The sequence below is a fragment of the Falco naumanni genome, unplaced genomic scaffold (assembly GCF_017639655.2).
Source record: "Falco naumanni isolate bFalNau1 unplaced genomic scaffold, bFalNau1.pat scaffold_80_arrow_pat_ctg1, whole genome shotgun sequence".
Taxonomy (NCBI): Eukaryota; Metazoa; Chordata; class Aves; order Falconiformes; family Falconidae; genus Falco; species Falco naumanni.
Genome location: NW_024427568.1, coordinates 45,142 through 69,097, shown reverse-complemented (window position 1 = coordinate 69,097; position 23,956 = coordinate 45,142). Strand labels below are relative to the sequence as shown.

At 46.7% G+C, this 23,956-nt stretch overlaps 1 protein-coding gene across 1 annotated transcript; it reads left to right on the top strand.

Annotated features, from left to right (window-relative positions):
- Positions 1-348: 348 nt before the first annotated feature.
- Positions 349-22,136, top strand: LOC121082355 (hydrocephalus-inducing protein homolog). The gene is made up of 3 exons (XM_040581689.1): positions 349-783; positions 6,470-6,594; positions 21,976-22,136. The coding sequence occupies exons 1-3, from the start codon at positions 446-448 to the stop codon at positions 22,134-22,136; spliced, it is 624 nt and encodes a 207-aa protein (XP_040437623.1). The 5' UTR covers positions 349-445.
- Positions 22,137-23,956: the final 1,820 nt, after the last annotated feature.

The window sequence follows — 23,956 nt, the reverse complement described above, 5'->3', positions numbered from 1 at the left end:
GCCCTATAACGCTGTGAGAAGGGGCAGGAAATACACCCGTACCCTACACTGCCCTGACACTGCCGCAATTGTCTAATTCCGTACATCACCAGCTTGTGAAGTATTTCACCAAAGACTGACCGTTGATCACGTATGTGGTGAAGTCTTTTTGAAAGTGCACCTGAGCATCCCCTGCCGAGCTTCAACGAGGTCGCCGCGTTGCTGGCGTTGGAGTTAGTGCTGTGGCACAGCTGGGTTCTCAGTGGTGCTTCCAATAGTCTGCAGTGGCGATCGAAGCAGGTTCCATTAGTGCTGTGATCCCTTGCGTGAAGCGACTCTGTTTTGGTGCCTCGGAATCAAAGCATCAGATAATTGTGGTGCTGCCAGCTTGCTGCGAAAGCGGGTGAATCAGTGGGCTTGTTTCTTCTTTGCAAGTTAACAACCCTGTGCAAGTCATGCTACTGGAATGAAAGGTCATGAAGGTAAAAGGTACTATTATTACGTTATTGAATGCTACTGCAACAGTCCTAGAAAACAGCAGTTTTCCTTCTGCCGTGGGAATGGTGCTAAATGCATTGTGCTGAGATTGTTTCTTTCCCTGCAGGATTATTTCCACGAGCTCATCTGCATCACAGAAAGGGAGAAGTTTGTTGTGCCTATCCGAGCTATAGGTGCCCGAGCTATCCTGGACTTCCCCGACCAGGTGAACTTCTCAGCCTGTCCCGTCAAGTACAGCACCCAGAAAACGCTGCTGGTTCGCAACGTTGGTAACCGGGTGGCCCGCTACTGCATCAGCACGCAGAGGTAGGGAGCTCATCTCTTTTTGCGCAAAACACTGTGGTGTGATAATATAGTTGGGAAACAGCGACAAAAAGGAACCAGAGCATGTGAGTTGCCGTGCTGCTGCCGTGGCTGGAAATGGGCAGGGCACGTGGGGTTTGCTGTTGATTACAGTGTTTGAAGCATGGCGCAACCTCTGCTAAAACTCTGCAAGCTGCAGAGTGGAGTTTTATAGTGCAACGGTGTCTTCAGTGCACAGCCGTGCAAGGCTGATTCTGTTAGACTGAAAGAGCAATTGTAAGAAGGCAGCTGGACTGCCCTTGGGCTGTGGAAGATCCTGCAGGGCAGACGACAGCTCTAGGAGCTCAGTTCCTGCAGACCAAGGGCAGTGTTAAGAAATGGGCAAGCTCTGATCTGGTGGAAGAGACATTTAAGAATTTATCAGCAGCTTTATCAGCAGTTTGTCTAGAGTAGCAAGTGCAATCAGAGATGATAGAACAATTGAGACCCCGACAAAAACCCTGTGGGGTCCAGAACCTGGTTTTCCAGTAGGTTTGATCTGGTCCCTGGGATCCAATATTCTTCATTGGAATGAGCTCTTAAGTGGAGATGAGCTGGCAGCAGCTTCAAAACTGCACTTTAGCCCCAAAGCAGAATGCCAATGGGCGCACAGGCAAAAGGTGCAGCAAATACCTGGTATGTGGGGTGGGAGCCTCTTGTAGAGCTTTGTCTCTCTCAGATCTCCTGGAAAGTGCTCTAGCACTTTGTAGTAGCTACCAGCAACCTCCTTGATCTTCAGTACCTTCTGAAATGGGTATGTGGCCCTGTTGGCCAAATATACACGTTCCTTGGGAGGCCACAAGCACCTGGTATTTCGGCAGTCTCCTGGTCAAGCGCCCGATGTGTACTGTGTCGTGGACAGCCTGTACTGTTCCTGTTGGTCTCAGAAGACAGTCACTGTTTTTCCAGTTTGCTGAACTGGAGAGGGTAGTGCCTTTTTGACACTGCACCTGCAAGGAAACCAGTTCAGCTGGCTGGTAGTTAGCTCCGAGTTGCTTGGTCCCAGAGGTCTTGGTGCAGGAGCTGAGGTCCAGAACGCAGCAAAGACCGTCTGCCTTAGTGCACCTGAGTTGCTTCAGTTTCTTCCCCAGGAAAACAGGGGTCAAGAGAAGGCTCTTTGCTCTTTCTCCTGGGAAGCGTGAGGGTCCAAGAGGCTCCTACCAAAGCCTGGCAAGGCTATGGAAGCAGGCTTCCAGGATGCTATTCAAGCAGGCTGCTGCTTGTCACTGTGGAAATACGTAGGCAGGACCTTGTAAATCCCTGTACAGCTTCCCTCTGGGATTTCCAGATCTAGTCGTCACCACCAAAACAGATACCCAGTCGTGTCTGGCATCTCTTGGCAACGTCCTTGCCAACTGTTCTGTTGAGTGATCCAGCGTGTGTTGAATCCTGCTTGATACGATTTTTATGCTGAACTTCAGCAATTGAATGTTTCAGTCCTGATTTGCAACAAAGGGATGGGAAGCATTACGAAAGCTTTATTTCAAACTACACAAGAAAGTACAATTCTGAATAACTGGATTGCATGTGCGCAGAGATCAAAAGCTGGTAAGATTTCCCATGTCAGCCAAAGACATCTCTTCCATTTCGTTACGAACTTTTGAAAGCCAGTTTGAAATTTCAAACTGATGATCTTTGAATATAAGCAGTGTTTTATTTTTTTATTCTAATTAGGTCACCCCCACTTTGATTCAGATTTCTTTTTAAATACTCTGAGGTTCCTGTCTTTTTGCTCGGTCTTTTTTGGTTTGTTTTGTTTGTGTTTTTTTTTTGGCTTTAAGTGTTCAGCAAAATGTCATAATGAATTCCTCATTGGGAACTTTCTTAAAGGTTCCTCTAATGCCCGTCTGTCTACCATCTGCCTATATATATGCACAGGTGTATAGGAAATATTGGAAATTTGGGGAACATGTGAAATGGAATTGGGCTGCTGGAGAAGATAAAATCATAGAATAACTTTGGAAGAGACCTCTGGAGATCATCTGAGCAAACACAGTGCTCAAAGCAAGTGTCAAAGTTTGATCAGGTGTGCACACAACACGAAAAGTAAGACCAAGTGATACCAACCTTCGTCTTTCCTCCTCCAGGCTGTGCAAAGCCCTTTATCCCAGCATCTCCTTGTACGTCCTGTGCTGCAGCCCCTAAGCTCCCTTTCCGTAGAAAGGCTTTTGTGCCCACCAGCCTGTACTGCCAGGGATTCTTCCACCCCAAATACAGGTGTTTGCATTTCCCATCCCTCGGCTGCATGCAGTTCTGCTGTGTCCCCTGAATAGCAGCCCAGCAGTCCGGTATCTCGACTGTACTCCCCCAAGCTTGCCTGGAAGCAGATCTCAGTGCAGCGCTGCCTTTTCCTGATGTTACATTGTGCTATGCTGTGCTACGGGGTTAGAGAGGATCTGTCTGAGAAGCTCCATTTAGGAATGTCCCATCAAGCTCTGGAAGCTCAGGAAATGATCCTACATGGCACAGTGCTAGGAGCCGCCTTGCATCCCTCCCTGCAGTACCCATTATACTACATGGAGGCGTGGGATTGGAGAGTTACCATGGGATGTACAGGGATGTGACAACAGAGCCTATGTGCAGGGAAAGAGGGAGAGAGAGAGCTTGTCAGATGCTGGCTCTGTGCAGGATTTTTTCAGTATGGAGATGGGGTCTTGGATGCTTTGACCTAACAGACTGTGTTTACTGGAATGGTTACAGTGCTCGACTTTGGCTTTTATACCATTACCAAAAAACTCTGTATGCCAAGATTAAATGATCTTTGGTTTTTTTTCCTGCAATAGGTCTTAGTTGACAGATGAGGCAATTCAAACCAGTAATTTTACTGTCGGTCTTGGGGTGGGAGGCAGCTTTTAATGAAATCAATTCTCACAAACTCAGATGATTTATAATGCAAATTAAGGCACCAGTGGACTAAAGGGGTTGTGGTTGTAGAAGAGAAACATACCATGGGACGAAGTATGTTGCAGCCTCCTTGCACACTGCACTGACTAAACGTATGGTTGCAGGAGAAAAGGCAGCGCGGTAGTCGGGAAATCCTGAGCCACAGAATTGTCAGCGTTGTTCACTTGTCAGTTGTGTTTCTGACTTGTCAGGAGTATTTTGCCCGTCATGGGATTTAACTTTTGCCCAGCTTTGTCAAGATGGGGAACTGATGCCTGGTGAAAGCAAGCAAGATGTAAACACCAAGACAGATCACAATGAAATTGCTTACTAATCTGGTGGTGTTCCCTTTCTGAAGGGCAATTACGGGCAAGATCTCAGCAGGTTGTGCTGGGAAGGTCTCCCTCAGATTGGTGCAGCTAGAGAGTTTATACAAGCCGGGGATTGCAAGGCACCGCTGGGAGATCTGGACCTGTGACAGTTTAGATGTTGTACAACAAAGCAAACGTACAAGTGGGCATAGTTAAAAAGGATGTCAGAAGAAGAGCTATTAATAAACCTCCAAACCTTATCTTTCCTGTCGTTTCAGGAGCAGTAGTGATTCACTAACAGGGTAGGTCTAACAGGACAAGAATTATCCTAAAGAACAGCTCACAATTAATGGCTAAAAGGCCAGTTTAGCCTGCCAGCTTCATCTCTTGGCAGTGGCTTTCATGTGGCTATTAGTGTGTCAGGGACGTTTCCTTAGCATCTCTTATCTGTAGGCTGCAGGGAACAGCTTAGTGACGTGCACTGAAGTTCAGAATTGAGGTTAAGCATGGAGCTTACATCCCTCTGGGTCTTGGAGAACCAGGTCTACGTGAGGGATAACAAGCTCCTGCTACAGCAGGAACCAAGTTGTCCTGTGGGTACAGCATGGGGTGGGAGGCAGGAGGTGCAGCGTCTGACTTGCGCTCTGTTTCTCAGTCCTGAGAATGAGTCCTGACCTCGGTAGGATCCTCTTCTCTGGTAATTTGAAGATGTGAAGGTATCTACTTTCTCGGGCATCCCCTGAAGTCATCCTCGGGAGTGTCATTCCCATCCCAGCTATCTGAGGGCAGGGGTATGCAGACAAGGGGACGGAGTAGGAAGGGGATGGGGTGGGAGGTAGTGCTGAAGTGTGGCCCTTAACCAGCAACTTTTCTGTTCCGGCAATGTTTCTGGTAAAAACAAGAAAATAAAAGAGGTGGGGGGGAATTTTTCTGTGCCTTTCCCCCAGCAGGCAGTGATGCCAGCCAAGCACCAGCAGAGCCCTGCCCAGTATAACCAGGCACAACCCCCAGTGCAGGTGCAGGGCCATGGAGAGCAGTCCGGTTCTGAGGCTGGCGGCACCTTGGCTTTCCTCCTCCCTCTCAAAAGTCTCAGGTCCAGCACGTGAACATTGCAGGCCCAGTGCTTCCCCATTCGTCACTGGTGATGTTCTTGCTAGTTGTAATGGGAGCAGGTCAGGCCCCTAATTGCAGCAATATCTCCTTAATGAGCAGGAACTCCAGCAATTTCATCAGCTGTCACTGCTTACATGAACGAAGCTCAGCTTGCACATGGCTCCAGTTTTTCACATTATTTTTGTGGGCTGCATTCCCCAATCACTGGGAAACTCTGCAGAACATATTTTTAAGGTTAATTGACCACCAGCAAAGCGCTAAACCAAATAACTTTTGCTTTCTAAGTGAGGCTGTACAAGAGCCACAAAGCCCAGCTGCTGTTGTGCAGAAACATGTTGCATCTGACTTTTCCCTGCGCATTAAAGGACTGAATTATGTGTCTGTCAGCCAAGAGCTGTTTACCTGGCCACAAATCATAATTGCTCTTGTTAAATCCAAAGTACACCAACACCTTTTCATCATTATTTCCAACGCATTGCACAGAATTTCTCTAGTAGGCCAAGCAAACAGTTACCAAGCCTGGATCACAACCCAGAGCCCCAGACTGCATTGCTTGTGAATACACCGAAAACCTCCTGTTAAAGGTGCCTTGAAATGCTCCTGCTAATGGTGCTTCATTTAGCTAGAGATTTAATTGTTCAGGCTGTAAATGGGTACTCCTTTTGTGTCTTGTTTTCTTGTTTCTGTATCACTCTAATGTGCCTTTGCACTCCTACAGATTTTTCTTGGCTTAGAGCAGCTTTCATTGAAATGCTGATAAAATGTGCCCTTTCTTAGGCAAAACAAGCATACTTTCAAGGTAAAAAAAAAAAAAAAAAAAAAGAGTTGAATTCTGCAACTTAAACTCCAGTTATTCTCTGGTCTTCAAGAAGAAATTCTCTTCTCCCTGTCTGATTTCCAGGCTGCAATCTCACTGGGACAGGCATTGCCTTGACATTTGTATCTCTTGAGGTGTATAGGTGGCAGGAAAAGACGGATTCCTGAGGAACTCAGTGTCAAGTTGTGCATGCAAATAACTCTTGCCATCTCAGTGCTCTGCAAAAACCCTCCTCCGATCGTACCGCTAGCAGTCAGACTCTTGAGCCTTGCTGCAGAGAACTGGATGCAGGGTATGGGGGAGATGAGGTCATTTTATAGCTTAGGATCTTTATAGCTTAGGCTGGAGCTCTTCAGGAGTTGGGTCGGTGGCTCAGTTCCTGGCCCTGTATGTTCTCTTTTTCTGCTGCTGACTGTGGTTTCTTGGCCCCTTGCTAATACAGGTGAGCTGGAGTGAGCTAGACGGCAGAAGGAGCGTAGTCCCCAAATGTCCCACAGTAATCCTGATGTGCCTCTCCGTGTTGCAGCCCTTTCTCTGTTGATCGCTCTGCTGGGACTCTTGGGATTGGCGATGCCGTGCAAGTAACAATGGACTTCCACCCACAGAAGACTGGTGATTATTCCAGACCCCTGACAGTTCACTACGACACAGGTAAGGTCTGGGCACTGCATGGTGCCCAGTCTCTGCGTCCTTCAAAACAGAGACCTTTCAAAGCAGAAAAATGTGAAGCTTGCTTTGCAGACTACTTCTAAAAGCTTGTATTTCAAAACCTCAGTATGTTTTGGTGCTTGAGTGAGCAGGTAAGGGACAAAGGCTGAGTGTGCCCTTGTTCTGTGTGGCTGTGTGCCGGCCTCTCCCTGGGGGATGCTGGTGTTGGCTCGGTGCTCTCCACCCAGCCCCCCCATGACTGTCATCTACCATCATTCCCTGTTGTCCTGGTCACCTTAACTCCCTCTCCAGGTGTATCTCCCCTGTCCCGGCTTTGCCTCAAAGAAAAGTGACAAATAGTTGGTGTTTAGGGGGGCTTTTAAAGTGCATCCCCTCAGCAGGAATGAGGTTTTTTGGAATCTGTTGCAGAATGGCTGTGTGATCACGGCCATGACTCCCTTAAAGATCTTTGTGAAACAAAGTTAGCGTAAGTTAGCTGAAGCAGGCCTTGCAGCTGTGCTGAGGCATGCTGATAAGGAAGCTGAGAAAAACACTGACCTTGTGCCTAATGTTGTAAATAACTTTGAGGAATTCGCGTAGACAAGAGAGAAAAAAATATATGTAGCTAGCTATCCGCTGTAACCGCAAATAGGAGGACGTATAAAAATGTAACCCTTTAGAGCTTAGCCAATTAGCAGATGATTTGTAGGCATAAAATTAACTGGAACTGTATATAAGACATAATTGCGCCGTAATAAATTGAAGCTTGCTTTATCACTCACATTGAGTCGGCTGCTTGCTTCCCCTCGCTCGTCGCAAGTGGCGCCTGAACAGGGACCCCCCATCCTTGTTCTCCACCGGACAGCGAGGACGGAGAAGCACTGGTAGCAGCGACCAGGGAGCGAAGATCGACTGATGCAGGCATCGTACCTCGATCCGTGCTTGACCCGACATTAATCAAGGAAAGGTTCGCCGTCCGTGAGTGTCTACCCAGAGAAAAGGCTGCATCTTAATCAAGGAAAAGGACTGTTTTAAGCGCGCTATGGAAAAAGAGGTAGCACTTTTACAATGCTTTTTAGAAAAGCGGGGAGTAGGCCCTTTAAAAGATCTGGCCAGGTTAATTACTATGGGAAAAGCGAAAGGGTTTTTTACAGACCCCGAAAAAATGTTTGAAGTAGAGGAGTGGCGTGCGTTTAGGGACTGCTTGAGTTATAGATGACGATAAGGCAGCAAAAGAATTTATGAAATCATGGCGTGAAGTAACTAATTGTGTAAAAAGATATCAAGCAGAACGCCTTGCTGCGGCAGTAACAAGCCGACTTGCAAGCGCAGATCCTAATGCAGGAAAAATTATGCCATGTGAAAATCACATTCCAATACCCCCTTTATCACAAACAGTGCTCTCTGTACCACCTATAGAGCCCACTGTACCACCTATAGACCCTTCGTGTCCTTCGCCCCCCCCCCCCCCCCCCCCCTTTTTCGGCGCAGTAGCCTCGGGGGGGACAGAGGGCGGGGACACATCTGACAAAAGTGCTGCTGAGGAAGAAAATAGCAGTGGGCAGTCAATAAAAAATTAAAAAAAAAAAAAAAAAAAAAAAGGAACAAAAAAAAAAATACAGTAAAGAAACTGGTGCGTTCTACGCACATTAATTGGCAAAAAATAGCACAAGAAGCGGCTGCTCAGGGAATATTTGATATTGCTGATCAAGTCAACCCCCTACAAGCTTTCCCTGTAACGTATCAGATGAATGCCGCTAACCAAAGACGGGGAACCTGGGAGGCTTTGATTGGAAAATATTAAGTCAGTTACGTAGTACAGTGAATGAGTCAGGCCTCCACAGTGAGCTCACCAAATATACCTAACTTTATGAAAGGGCCGTTATTGCGCCAATGTATTTTGGAGAATAGTAACAGTGACACCAAAGGCATTTTAGTAACCCTGCCCTTAGATTCTTCTGTAGAAACAATGCTAGAGCGAATGAGTCGGGTGCCAGTAGGTCAGCAAGCCTTGCTAGTGGAAGCAATCCAAGCAGTAGGGAGAGATTTAGTGCAAGCCCAAAGTCAGGCATTTGCAGCGCTTGCGCCTCTGCGCCCCCCTGGGGCTACCGCGCCCCCGAAGCCAGTGACCACCACGCGCCGAGACTTCCTCTGCTATCGATGCGGGAAGCCAGGACATACCCATGACCGATGTCGACAACGTCAAGTGTGGTGCCGCAATTGTCAGCAAGGAACCCACAAGACCAACGTCTGTTGGCAGACGGGAAACGAGAAACCGAGCGCGAGGAGCCACAGTGCATCGACCCCAATCGCGACTCCTGTCACCTTCACGACACCCCCTCCAGGAGACATGACCAACTCTTATCGACAGACACCGTGTTACAACCCGCCACCCGAGGGAGCCTCGGCCTGGACCTGGCAACAGCAGTAGATACAACATTAATTGACAACCGAACACAAAAAATTGCAACTCGTGTCCGAGGACCTCTGATAATTAATGGACAAAGTTATGGTGCTCTATTATTAGGGCGGTCTTCTGGTAGTTTAAAAGGGCTGTTGTAAAGTGTTTTGCTTATAGTAATAATTGTTAGCATTGCACTCGTATGTTTAAGCTGTGCTCTCTCTTGTATTCGAAAATTACTCGAGCGTGTAACTGCACAAGTTTTGCTTGCGCAAAGAGAAAAAGGGGGAAATGTTGCAGAATGGCTGTGTGATCACGGCCATGACTCCCTTAAAGATCTTTGTGAAACAAAGTTAGCATAAGTTAGCTGAAGCAGGCCTTGCAGCTGTGCTGAGGCATGCTGATAAGGAAGCTGAGAAAAACACTGACCTTGTGCCTAATGTTGTAAATAACTTTGAGGAATTCGCGTAGACAAGAGAGAAAAAAATATATGTAGCTAGCTATCCGCTGTAACCGCAAATAGGAGGACGTATAAAAATGTAACCCTTTAGAGCTTAGCCAATTAGCAGATGATTTGTAGGCATAAAATTAACTGGAACTGTATATAAGACATAATTGCGCCGTAATAAATTGAAGCTTGCTTTATCACTCACATTGAGTCGGCTGCTTGCTTCCCCTCGCTCGTCGCAGGAATCGGGTTTTGCTGGGAGTTGCTGAGTCGGAGGCAGGAGGAACCTTGATTCTCCGTTACGGTGTGCATATGCACGTGTGAAGCTTCATTCCTTGGCGGTGCTATGTTTGAAGCACAACGTGGGAATGCGTGCCTCTGTCAGACTCGCTGCAACGCCACTGTCTCTTACACATCTGTCCCCTGCACTGCTTCTACGTTGTTTTGCTGCAGACCATTGTTCTTTCTTTTTGCCCTCTACCCACCTGCATCCCACAGCTCACGACATCAGGACTAATGCAGCCAGGACTTGAGGGCTCTTGGGATTTGGGAGGAAGAGCTCGCTGCCTCCTGAGATAGGTGTAAAATTTATATTAGGCTAGGAGAAGCCAAGATCAGGCCACAGAAACACCATCAGCTTTAAGCTTCACTCAAGAGTAAGTGGGGAATATCTTTAGGAAAAGGCGTCATGTTAAAATGCTTCTGTCGGCCTTGGCTCAGCAGGGGTACGTTGTGGTGCCGAACGAGACGCTTCCTCAGTTGCATGAAGGCACTTGGCGTGTGTTTCCTCTCGCCTGAGAGGGAGGTTTGGTTTGTCCCTGTTCCTCAGCGTCGGTCCTTGGAAGCGTGGTGTCCTAACCGAGGTGGTACTGTGTGCTGCTTTAGCCCGGCAAAGAGCATTTTAGTTGTCTTGGGTTTGTGGAAGTTACAAATGCTCCTGTATCTTCCAAACGCTTATGTAGCCTTACGACTTATTTCAGCTTTGTCTAATGTTTTCCAGTTATTGACATATTCACGGAGAATGGTTTATGCTCACTCAGAGGAGCTTATTGTTTTGGGTAACAGTTTCTAGGAAGAATAAATGAAATATCAGCTAGGGAAGCACAAAAAAGTGCCTTATTTGTATGCCTATACAGAATCTATAGGATGAAATTGAGAGGGCTAGAATTCCTCTGGGGCAGATGAGCAGTAACAGTGGAGACTAGGGCCGTAGGGTTTATACTTTGTGACGGAACAGAGTGAGTAAATAATTAGGGCCAGGATCTTTGTGGCTTGCTTTGAAAAACCTGAGAGTCTTGTTCTTACTGAAACAGCTGGTTCCTCCATAGTCAATCTTTGCAAAAGTGATTTGTGTGGGTAGGCCACGGAGATAAACTCTCTGCTGCCTCTGAGATGGGTGATTTCCCAGGAACATGTGCAGCTCCCTGGGATTTCATTCCTGCCTGCCAGTACAATGTGGCAGTTATTTTGAAATAAACTACGAATTGCGAAGGAGAGCAAGGGGATAATGAAGGGATTATCTCTCTCTAGGTTTGAAGCACACAGGTAAGTGAAAGGCTGCTGAGATTAATCGCTAAAGTGAAGCAGAAACGTGTAATCAATCAGTCTTTCGAGGTGTGGTGCAGAGCTTATTGCAGGAGTAGTGCAGAGCACCAGACAGCGTTCCCTGACCTCGCGCGGCGAGCCCTGGCTAATGTGTCCGGCACCACGGCAGGCTCCCTGTGACGCGCGTACAGAAAGCAGCCGGGTTGCTCTTTCAGAGCCACCAACAGAGTGTTTATTAAGAAACAGAAGTGCTAAGAGCAAAACAGCAGTTTGAGGTGTTGGGAGGCGTTTCCCTCGCTTGGCTGTGTATCGGTACTGACTTGCTCGCAGGCAGCAGTAGTTCTCAATGGATCACACCCTTCTTAGGGTGACTTAAGCAGGATCAGGTGAACATTGCTTAAATTTCTGCTGAAGCTGGGTCAGATCTGTCCCTAGCATTGCTTAAGCAAGCATGGAGCTCTTCCATGTGAACAAGTCACAATTTTTCCCTTAGCGTATGATTTGGTTGATGTAAATTGTGTCCTTTGGGCTGCTTAGGAGCACAGGTACTGTCCCCTGGATAGACTGTGTGTGTGGTGGCGGTTCTGTTGCTACAAATTTATGGATGAGTGTGGAGAAAATGTTTGCTGCTACGAGCGTAATGATTTACAATGAAAACTTGTCCTTCAGTGCTTTACACGCCTAAACTCCTTCTTTTCACCTGTGTACATGTGTCTGGGTGTGAAAAATCCCAGCTCGTACTGAAATGAGGGTGACTTGGGATGTTCTGGGCTCCAGCATATCCCTGCCCAGCACCTTAACATCAGATTATGGTACTTGAAAGGGTTTCTGAAACCTGCGTGCGAAGCACTCGTACAGCTTTGGAAAAGGTTTCAATACCACTGAAAGTCCTGTCGGTCACTTGGCCTTTCCCAGATGACGTTCAGCCCACCCTGTGTGGACCGTGTGGATGTGGGAAAATAAGTTTATGGAGGTAAGTCCTAGTCTCAACCAAGCCAGTATTCATAAAGTTTCGATATTCTTTCAGCTGTCAAGTCCTGCTCAAGTGAGATGATGCCCAAGCTGCTTGCCCTGAGTGCTGCTGATTGTACACCAAACCCAGTTTGCTGCAGTAACAACATTTATTGCAACCCGGCTGCGTAGCACCAGCGTGGTGTGGGAAGGTGAGCTTTGCTCAGGGACACGTGGCTGAGGAGATGCATGACGGGTTCCCAGAGGTGTGCCAGAGGTGCAAAGCAAATCCACCAGTCCAATGCCATCCAGAAACAATAACGTCTACGGCAGGTGCTCCATGCAGGTGAAGAAGGCTGCCAGAGACGGGAGGTGCCGGAGAGATGCTTGGAGTTGTGAAAGGAGAATTGCTTCTCTACTCAGAGCTCCCTAAATGCTGACTCACATTAGACTCCTGTCTCCAAAGAGTACCTAGTATAGTATGATGGGTGGTCTTCAAGGTGTAGGACCAGATCCTGTGCCTGTATGTGGGTGCCTGCAGTGCCCACTGGCCCTTGTGGCAAGGTGCTACAACACGCTTCTAGCCCAGGGGATCTGTGGTGCGGCACTGAAATTCCTCTGTGCAGTTTTTCCCCATCGGTTGCTGCATTCCTTGGCATCTCTTTGTCAGCACAGAAAACTTCAGTAATTAGCAAAGCACCACTGAGCTTGTGCATGGCTGACAGGCGCTATATATTGAGATGCTTTTATTGCTGTCAGTAATAAAAGTAATGATGCAGATGGCTCTCTTTCAGTAGCTCTGTGAGTCTAATGCAGAAGCAAAAGCCTGGGGGCAGGATCTCACCCTCTTTGAGGGGGGAGATCAGAGCCCGTACCCATAGGAGTATTTTAGAAGACAGCATACCCAAGAGGAGGCAGCCCTCAAGCAGGACTGTCTATTCCATTACTCTTCTGTCTCCCCTTGGTTCAGAGCCCCAAAAAGTGGTTTCCCCAGAAGAGAGGTAACGTGTGTGGCTCAGGAGTAGTTCTCGGTGGTTTTAGTCCTGCTCGAAGCCTCCAGCCTTTGTGCTAAAAGCCTGCTGAGGAACCATCTAGGTGTTTGGCAGATGAATACCCTGTTTTCCCTCAACTTCCCACACAGCTTGCAGGAGGGCTGACAGCTGCTGAGCAGGAGCTGTGCTAAAGCAAATCTTGGCTTGTTTGCTGTGGATGGCAGACCCAGGCTCAGAGCATCCTTTGTGGTTCTGCACGCCCAGGGCACAGTTGGGGGAGTTCAGCCTTGGCCCCTCAATTACTTGCTTCAAGGGCAGGTAGAAAGTGCGAGCAGGGTCTGATTCTGGCTCCGTGGTTGTTAATCAGAGTGAGTTTTCCTGCGCTGGCTCAGTTCCTGTCCCCGTAGGAAGTGGGTGAAGTCATGTCTCCCCTCCTGAGCCCTGGGCAGCAAGACTTGCTCTGTGCCAGATTCAGGTTATTCCTGTATGGCAGGAGAGAGCAGCTAAATAGGCTTCTTCAGTGCAGCACGCTGGGAGCTGGAGATGATGTGGAGCAGAGCTTGCCTTGCCCTGGGTCAGGGAGGGCTCTGGCTGCCTTGTTCCCCTGCCCCTGAGCTTTGCTGCCTGGCCCTGACAGCAGGGGGTCCCCAGCACCGTTTCCTCCCCATTGCTGCTTGCTAGGCGTGGGGCAAATGCCATCAGCCTCGTAGAATCATAGAATGATTGAGGCTGGAAAAGACCTTGAAGATGACCAAGTTCATCTTAACCCCGGATTGCCAAGCCCACCGCTAAACCATGTCCCGAAGCACCACATCTGTGTGTTTGTCGAACACGTCAGGGGTGGTGATTCCAGCCTGCAGCGTGGAGAAGCAAGCCCTGCCGGAGCCGTCTCCTCCCTGGCAGGGTCCCACCAGCCCCCCAGTCCCGAAGGCTCAGTGTGTCACACGCTCAGTGTGACAGTCTTCTCAGAAACTGGTAAGCTCTTCAGGTAATTCGGGCCAGAGTTTAGTATCTAGTTTAGTATGAGAACATCAACAGTTAATAATCCATGCCATCTGTTCCTCACCCTAAGCCCTTTTAACTAGTCCTGCTAATTTGATGATGAGGTAAGAAGTACAACTGGGGGACTGACAGGGCTTGTAGCCTTGCCCCTCCTGCAGGAGAGCGAATTGGATGTCCTCTAAGCATTCGATGGGTTTTGAATCCCAGCATCGACTGCTTTGTGTTCTCTCAGAATTCGGACATAGATGTGAGGCTCTTTGCCCCTAATCCAGCCCCCGTTCATCATTATCACCTCCTCAAAGTGGCCAGTGCTTTGTTATCAGGAGAGGCAAAATCTTACAAGGTGGCCATAATCTCCTCTGAGAGTCAGACAGATATTCTCCGTGGGTAAGAAAGTGACAGTGACCGAAAGCTCCAGGGGGGGAAGCAGGCTAGAACAAAGCTTTCCATTGCATCCTTTCATCAAACTGTTAATCTTTCTTTCAAAGACATCACATTTGTTTGGTGACAAAAGCCCCAAAGAAGCTGAATTGAGCCTGAAATCCTGTAGCAAGATTTAGAGGAAGCGTCTTTCATTCAGAGCAGGGAGGGGCGAGAGACTCCTTCTTTTTCTTCCTACCAACCAACGGGCTCACAGAAGCCCACGAAGGTGACGGATTAATGCAGGGGCTCCCCAGGTAGATGCTACGTGACTCCTGGCACGCTCCACACAGCGACCAGCTGAACAAGAAATATGGAGTGTGACAAGATCCAGCATAAACTTGTGCTTTGGAAGGAGGGTGCTTTGCCTCTCTGAGAGATTTGTAAATTTACTACAGAAGACCCAAGATACAATGATCAGTATTACAGTTGTCAGAATCCAAATAGCACAGATTTTAACCAGTTTTTCTACTCCTAAGTTTTGACTGTATATTGTCTTGCTGTTTCCTCTAGTGCACAGCCCTGTTCCAAATCTCTGTTCTGGATGCTTTCTGTGCAAAGTCTGCATCTTTTTCTCAAGAACAACAACAAAAGTTAACAGGATTCTAGCTCTATTCTAATTATCAGGTGGATTTAGGACTTAAGGGCAAACCAACTGGGCTATAAGGAGGCTGTAATTTGATGTGTATTACTTCTGTGCTAGCTTTTTCAGTCTTTCCCATCCTTTGCTGCTCATTTATGTCTGTGTATTGTCCCTTCTTTTGTGTTGGCATTGCTGGCTGTGCAGCCAGATTTCAGCTGGAAAAATAACTTTATTTTTGGCTAAACTATTTTTCAGCCAGATCGTTCCCTGACCTGGTTCACTGAGCAGTAAATAAACACTTTTGTGGTCTCTGTGATGGAAGAGTGATGAGGAGGGGAATAAGGGTTTGGGGGCAGAGCCTGCTTCAACTGGATTAAGCCGCACTGTTGTCAGATATCTAAGTACGGCCTCATTTCAGCCAGTACTTGGAGGCACCTGAATACTGTGCTCCTGGGACAACATTGCAATGCCTGGGTCTTCCTTGTCAGCAGGAAACAGGTACTTTGTGCATAAATGGAAGGCCCAGGGCCATCTTAATCATTTGTGCTGCAGAGGCATCCCCAGTGGGAGAGGATAATGGAGAGAAAAACCCTCTGAAGCAAGACCATTTTACTTTGAGGTTTGGGCATGGTTGTATTTGTGTGTCAAAGATGTGGCAGGCATTAGGACCACGCAAAAGCCACTTGGAAGCATCTGACTGTTTGTAAACTGTGCTTTCCTGGCTCTGGAGGCTTTTAAAAATAGTACCGAACCTGCAACCAGTCTGTGTTTTTATTTAATTATTATTAAATAGTTATATGGGGAATTGGAAATATTGACAGCAATGTTAACGTATGGGGTGCAAGTGGTGTGTCAAGCAAATGAAAGAGATTTAGTTTGTAGCCAGTAAATGGCATGAAGGAGTCTGAGCCCCACATATAAGAGCGTTTGGATGTGTGTCCTTATGGCTGGTAGGCTGTGCCTCAAATGTCTGTGCAGCAAAATTTCCTTACAGCTGCTCTGCTGTGCAATTTGTCTTTGTTTCCTATCGACAGCAAATTAGAAGTAGGAAGCTCTTTGCAGTGCTAGATTTTCTGTTGGAGGGAAATGGAAGCTAAATCCCACGGGTGTAGTGTAGCTTTGTCAGAGCTAAGTGCCTGGGGTCTCGCAGCCGGGCAGTGGCTGCTTTTGCAAAGGGAAGCGGTTATGTTACCCCTCTGTGGGTTAATATTTGTGCTATAACTCCATACTTCACCCTCACTCAGAACTGAACTGCAGCAAGGTAGGTTATAACCTGCTCATGTGGCAGCGTATTGTGTTAATGGTAAGAGCAACCATGCTGGCGCTGCTTTTCCCTTGAGACATTTCCTCCTTTGAAGAGGAACTGATAATGTCACTTTTATGACCCTCTGTGAGCTTTTGCAGCATGGAGCCTCTCTATCAGCCTGTCTAGCTCTTAAAGCTGTTTCTTCTCAAGCTTGTACTGAAACGAGGCATTGCTGAATCACCTCCGAAGCAGCAACGTTATGAGAGGTCATACTGAAAGTGGACCAGTTCCCACAGGAAAGTTCTGCAAACAGCCTTCTTAAAAGGCTTTTGTTTAAAAGCTAATGTCTCACGCACCCTGTTGCCTCTGTGAATTAGAAGATTCAGTCCATAGCTGAGACAGACATGGGGGATGAGACAGGGATTTCTATTGGCAACTGGAAAGGAAGAAGAAGCTGAGAAGTAGGTTGACTTTTGAAATTCAGCTCTGGTGTCCTGGCAGCTGTTGAAGTGCCATAAAAAAGGCAGTGGTTTAACACTGGGTGAGCATCAGAATCTTCAAAGCACTTTCCTGTTTGGGAAAGATGTAAGGAACTCCTCAGAATTCCTGTCTGCGTTTGGAGGGGTGGAGGCTGCAGCCTGCTCTAAAGAGGGAATAGGAAGCTCCAGATCTTCATCCAGCGGATATTTTTCCCATGCTCTTTCCTCCCACACAGCAGCTCCCTCCCTTCCTTTCTGGAGCAGCAACAGGCAATAGTTTCAACACAGACAGTGCTTGGCTTCCTTAGGTTTGCTGGGTGCAGCTTCAGAATTAATTTGCTCTTTTAAAAAAATGTATTTTGAAGAATGGAAATCTTACCAGAGCGGTGTTACTGTTAGAAATCTCTGGCGTGAGAGCAATGACCTCTGGTTCCCTGTACCTCAGCAAGCATGATGAGTGAAGTTAACTCTGCTGCCTGATTTAGGGATAACGTAGGCTAGCTACAGCTCACACGGAGATGCAAGTAAAAATCAGTATTTAACTCTAGGAAAGCCAGCTTTTACTTGCTGTCTCTTAGTTCTATTTGTATTCCCTCCAATGCAAATAATAGTTCGTAATTTTTTTTTTCCTGACAACTTTTATCTAGGAGTCTTGGTGTACCTTACAGACTGATGCTCTGAGTTTCTCAGCCTCCCAGCAAGAGACATGTTGTCTGACACAGGGGCAATGAACAGTACAGGGACTGCTCTGGGATATTCTGAGCCCATATTAGAAAGGATTTGAACCCAGCATCCCACTCCTGCATTTTTATAGTAATAGAGACCTACAGCTACCTATGCAATGATTTTACTCCAAGAACCATTTGTAATAGCAGGGAGGTTTAAAAGAGAAGAAAAAGGATAAAAGAAAAACAAAAGGATAAAAGCAGCATTTCATTTTTGCAGTTCTCAGCCCTTTTTATATTTTATTATGAAATGCATTTCTAAGGCATTTTCTTGAAGGAGGAAAGAAGGCATATTCATTTTAAGCTATTATTTCATGCTGTTCATTAGCTTCTGATTAAAGTACATTTAGAGTGGTTTATGACATCGTTATTTCAAACTCCTACAAGAAAGGTGGGCCTGAAAAAGCATTTTTTTATTAATATAGTGAGATTTGAGCTGTGATGGAAGAGAACACAATTGTCTTGAAGCTTTCAAGGAGAATAACTTGCTCTGTGTCTCATGAGTTCAAATAATTTGGTCTTCTGGACCATCTCCTCAAATGCTGCTAATGTGGTGAGGTATGGGAAAAAAACAGACTGAGATAATGGGCTCTAAAAGGACCAAAATAAGTGGTTAGGTTTCACGACTTTAATGCGCTGCCTCCTTAGAAGGCAAACACCAGCACTGTGTATCAGTGCAGTTTCTGAATTGATTTTGTGTGTTGCAAAGGTCCAGCCTGGAAAAGTATACTGAATAGATCACCTTTGATTGCTGTGTTAGAAATACGTCCCCAGTGATCTGGTTAGTAAAAGGTAGAAGGTGGCACGGCTGCTGCTGTTTTGGCTCTGCAGAATAAAGAGCAGCTCTATGACTAATTCTTGCTGAAAACAGGATCTGAGTGAAAATGACATTACAGTTTCAGACAGTTTCATGTAATTTTTTTCCTGTCTTCAACGAGTGTTGTGTCAGTCCAGGTGGGATTGCCCTGAAGTAACCTGCTTGTTTTGTTCAGGTCCTTATTTCACAGGAAGACTTATGCAGCATCAGCAAAACTTTCTTGTCCCTATTTGCATAGAATTAGATGCAGAACCAAGCATCAGAGAAGAGCTAGAAAGCTGTAACAATTTAATATTCCCCAAAGGTCTCACATTTGTGAAATGACAAATCTGAGCCCTTTGGGAGTTGGCAGCTTGGACAGACAGTAGGGAAATGAAACAGCTGCACATCACAGCCTTCAGAGATCAAGCATAAAAGTGAATGGAGCTGTCTTCAATTACATCTGTCCATTTCTGCCAGGTGTGAAGGTACATGGGAAGTTCCTTTGATCAGCAGAGTTAACTGCTGATGAATCCTCTGCAGAGATAGATAAGCCTGTGTGACACTATGGATCCATGTACTGTATTGCCCCAGAGCATAGATAAGGGGATTAAATCAAGTTGAACTGTATTTACTCTAGCTTCTCTCTGAATTTGTCCAGCAAAAAGGAGCCTGAATCCAGATATAGTTCATGAGAGCATTAATATACCTGTTTTCCTTCTCACCTTTCCCGCTTGTCATGCTCCAGGCATTTCTTTTTGTTCTTTGTAAATAGTTTTGGGCAGAGGATTCATCTGTGTACATGAACATATACACACACACACACACACAAGCTATCACATGTACCCAGGCTGCTGGATGCTTCCAGTATGTTGGGAGACATTTAGCAAACCAGATAATCCCTAGAGGCTCTCACCACCCAGCAAGGCAAGGCACAGTCCTATTCTTGACAGACTTGCTTCTCAGAGGACTGGTCCTAAATCAAAGACAATGAGAGTTCCTCATTCCATTAGCTTTTGTCAGAGAAACTCTTTCAAAAGTTTACAGTCACCCCCCTGCAAACCAATGTGTAAAGCTGCAGCAAGAACCACCAGTACGTGATAAAGGGCTTGCAGATCATTTCTGCAAGCGCAGGTTGCAAGAACCCTGCACTGAAAGAGTCGGTGTTCAAAGGAGAAATGGAAGAAGTTATTTGTCACATATTCAGACCTATTTGCTTGCCACTTGTTGCTCAACTCCCCTATGCATAGTCTAGCTACCGCCACGAGCAAATGGTGAAAATTTTTAGAGGCAAAGTTCAATAAACTGTTTGAAAGCTTGTCCTTTGACGGCAGATGGCTGTAGTGCTTCAGCCGCTGGATGATCTGCCTCGTCATGAAATGTTCTTCACCTGGGTTTCCACGCTATCCAAGTAGTGAAGTTTCTTAAGAACATGCAGATTTTGTCAGAGACCCAGTCAGTTAGAATTTGTAATCCCAGTGGCTGAACCATTAATATGTGGTTTTACTCCAGCTATGACCAAGGTCCAGTTCAGTTTGTGTCCACATGAGTAGCACTGGAGAGACTGCATGGGAGACTGGGGTTGCCTGGTCTGTGAAACCACTGTGTGTGAAGACACTAGCTCATGCTTTAACTAGGACGTGTGCAAGGAATGTTACAGTGCAAGGAAGATGGCACACACCTGCACTGATCCTGCTCTGTATTAAGTAGCGCTTTGCTTTACTGAGATTCCAGCTGTTTCTCTTTAGTGGCAACATGGAGCTGAGTGAGTCAGAAGTAAGCTCTCCAGTATGGAAATCTCCCGAGTCCTTAAAAGATTGTGAATGTCTCTTTTGTACTTCTATCCTGCAGCCAGAGTCACTCTGTTAGAAAGTTCAGTGACTGCCATGGAAGGCAGGTGTTGCTGTCCATTTAGTTCCATCTTTGCACGTAACTGAAGAGGGTGCTTTGGAAGGTAACAGATCAAAGACGACACGGTGCATATTATGATATAACCAACCTGTGGAACTTGCTACTGAAGGAGACAGGGGAAACAGTGGTGCCCAAGAAACTTCTGAAAAGTACAGAAATACAAAGAGAAGAGGGAGGTAACAGGTGAGCAGCAGAACTCACGACACCTGGTTTTACAGGGCTTTGAATTGCGGTGTTCCTTTCTAATTCTGCAGCCACCATATATACTGTTTCCTCTCAACTTCCCCCCCCCCCATCGAGCCCTCAACTACTGCAGTTTGCCATGAACTGCTTCAGAGACTACACGTACTGCAAGTGAGTGTGCAAGAGCCCAAAGCTACAAGCACTGGTTGCCCAGACAGCTGCTGCCGGGCAAGCCAAACAGCCTGTGCTGCCCCACAGCTGCTGGCAGATAAACAAATAGCTTCAGGAGCTGCAGTCAACCCTTGGGCCGTGTCCTGTGGAGACCTGTTGTAGGAACCTGTGGTGTTAAAACACTTCAACCCTTTGTCGGATGCCACTAAAATTGGCCAAGAGTCAGAAGTGAGTGGGAAGGGGAGGACTGGCAGCTGACAGCAATCACAGAAGCCCTTCCCCAGGCTAACCATGACGTAAGTAAGCATGAGTCACAGCATAAACTGATGAGCCTAAAATTATCTACAAGGATGAATACCGTCTAACTGTCCCAACACATTATGGGCTTTCTGCTTGCTCTGGAATTGGCAGATTTTGACTTTGGGTGCAGACAGCCTGACCACTTGACTCCAGGCCCGTAGTAGTATGACAGCTCCAACTGCACTTTTAGATAAAAGAGCCCAAATAAGGGCCTGCTGCTTTTGTTTTTAGATGAAGATTCAGCAGGAACCTTCTTCCTTACATTGTAGCCTCTAGGCATTACTGATTTGGTGCTGAAGCTGGTATTTTCTTCTTTTGGCAGCTCCTTGCCCTCTGGCATTGAATCCAGGCTGATGCTCCAGCCCCCTCCCCTCCTGTGTTGTTCCCAGGCTGTCGTGTCAGATGCAAAACAAACACTCTGTGGCTCAGAGCTCCTTGCATCCAGGAGACATTGCATTTTCAGGCTGGCTCTGAACCTCCTCCACAGAGCCAAAGCAAAATCAATGCGGAAACTAATCCCTTTGCCCCTACCATGCACATCCTCTTCAATGATGGAGCCAGGAAAGACTGAAGAGAATTAACCTTTTCTGCAAAATTCTCTGAGCTAAGAAATACCCTGCTTTTCATGCTCTCTTCCTCTTTCCCAGTTGCTGCATCAGGGAAACCAGTCTTCTCTGGAGCTGAAGTGTCTTCTTCCTCTTCTCACTACTAATGCTACAAGTTTATTTTAAAAATAAATTCCATACTATGCAGGATTGCTATAGCTAGTCTTGGCTCTCTATAGCTAGTAGCTAGACCAAGTAGGTGGCAGCTTGGTAGAGTAACTGCTGCCCGCTCAGAAGCATCCAAGAATAGCTCTAGCCTCTCCTAGGGATCAAGTACACAAGTCTGGAGCTCCAGGGGTCCCTTCCTGTGACGCATATGGCGTTACTATCATAGCCATGGAATATGCTACCGTGTGAAGCTAGACACAGACATCTGGAATTGAGGGCAGCCTGTAACACTGAACTGACAAAAGAAAAAAAGGTATCAAGGTTTCTGGCCTCCCTCACTTCCCTTTTCTCAGGTGTCACAAACTCCAGTGCAGCCTTGTGCACTGTTAACTGGTCAGGCAGAACGCACTGCAGTCCCCCTCTCAGCTTAGGGACAGCTTGCTCCAGGAACGCTGCCTCTTTCTCCTTTCCAGGGACTGCACTTGTGACATACTGACAAATGGCATTTTCTTGCACAGGCTCCTGGACTGTCCAGCTAGAGAAGGGAGGCACTGTGGTGGTGCTGCGGAGCCTGCTGCGGCTGGGACTGATGTTCTACCACGTCCCAATGACCGAGCAATACGGCTATGTCTGCTTCGGCACTGGCGAGAAGAACTTGGATCTGCCCTTCATGCTGTGACTCGCCTGTCTGGGATGAGGGCTCGAGAACATTTAGATTTTATACTTAGGAGACTTTTGTTTACTGCTTGTTCTAATAAATGTGTGAAACCTCTGCACTTTGAGCAAGATTCTTTTGTGCCTGGATTCTGGCCCCAGTTCTTTTCTTAGGACTTTGCTGTGTGCGATCCTCCTTCAGCTCCAGGTTGAATTCCCTGTTATGTGTCACTGAAGACCCTTTAGATACTGACAGATGGCATTTTCTAAAGGGCTGTAGGTTTCAAAGCTTCATAAAATAGACGGTCAGCCAGAGATTTTATCTCAGTATAGTTAATGAAGTCTTAGCTCTGCCTCCCAAAGCCAAAAGATCTTGGCCAGCTCAAAGGGCTGAATGTAGGGCTTCCATTTCACAAAGTAAGGCTAAGAAGAACCATTATAACTTGGTTTCCTTGGTAAAACGTGTTTATCCTTACTCTCTGTTCCTGTCCATGCCGATAGGTATTAGCAGATGATTCTGATGAAAGCAGTACAAGGTTAAGTGGCATAGTAGTATATAAATAAGCTGTGTTGATCTGTAGCCCCCAGACAAATATCAAAGAAACGGAGCCAAAGCCGTAATGACCCTGATAAATGTAATGACCTTTTCATACCAGGCCCATAAGTAGCACGTCTCAAGTAGCAGTGGTCAGTAGGTGCAAGGTACATGCACGTACTACTATACAAGGAGAGAAATGGTGCCACCTTTTAGTTAGAGCGTGGAAAATTATGTGCATCCATCAGGCCCAAACTATCTCAGGAAGCAGCCGTACCACCGATACGGACGACTTAAGGCAAATGTATTTCCATGGGGAAAAAATCACAGGCCAAGTCATCAAGGATGTCAACATTCTGTATTTCCTAGATCCAGGAGTGAAGCACAAGCCAGAAATCCTTAAGGGGACGTGTAAGATACACACGTCTGTTTACCACTGCCATAGGTGTTCTGCTGCAAATTATGGATAGTACAGATCATTAAAAAAATTAATTTTGGTAGTCATAACAATTTCTGTTACTGCCAAGGAAATACAGTTCTGCAGGAGTCTTTTTCTTCCATTAGTGTCACAGGTATAAAAGCCCAAATGAGGCAGATCTGAGCTGAAACACAGGTTAATGGGGAATCACCATTCATTGTTGGAAAAAGCGGGAAACATGCTTTTCCAAACCCAGTCGTGAGCCACGATGAAACAAAAGCCTTCAGATCCTTTCCAGCTTTGAGGTAAAAGTCTTTGCCCCTCCTTTCTCCAAATCATTCTGCACACTGGACTTTGCTTTGCTAAATCTTGTATTCTGCTAGAGGAGCAGGTTGCAGCTCATTCACTGGAGACAGTATAGAGTACTAATGACAGTTTTGGCATAAGAAAGTTGGGGATACTGACAACCTTGCAAAAAAAGCAGAGCAGTGGGAAACAGCCAGTTCTGTCCATTAGTGGTTTAAGCAGAGAGGCTTGTGTGTATGTTTGACATTATCCTTCAGCAAAGGGTGTCCCACTGGCAGAGGTTTTTTGCACCACTTAGGGCCCCTCTTCCAGATAAGCTTTGCAGATCTGACGGACCAGCGGGTCAGATACCTGTCAAAAAACCACAAATGCATTTCAGCTTGAGAGTGATCACAGAGAAGAGGTTCCAACTGAAGCAGGAGCAGGCACTGTAGCCTTTGCCTCCACACATGCCTCTTTATAAAAGGAATAACCGTGAGCAGAGCCCCCTCAATTCAGAAGGGGCCACTGGAAAGGAATCTTTCTTTGTTTTGGAACTTCTGAGCTGCACCTCTGCACTGAACCCCCTGGCACCTGCTTGACTTCC

Bases quoted from the DNA above. Each gene is read 5' to 3' on its own strand.
- LOC121082355 (XM_040581689.1), top strand. From the start codon at position 446: ATGAAAGGTCATGAAGGTAAAAGGTACTATTATTACGTTATTGAATGC. The intron at 784-6,469 runs GTAGGGAGCTCA...TCCGTGTTGCAG, and splicing joins TACTGCATCAGCACGCAGAG to CCCTTTCTCTGTTGATCGCT. The intron at 6,595-21,975 runs GTAAGGTCTGGG...TTTCTTGCACAG, and splicing joins GACAGTTCACTACGACACAG to GCTCCTGGACTGTCCAGCTA.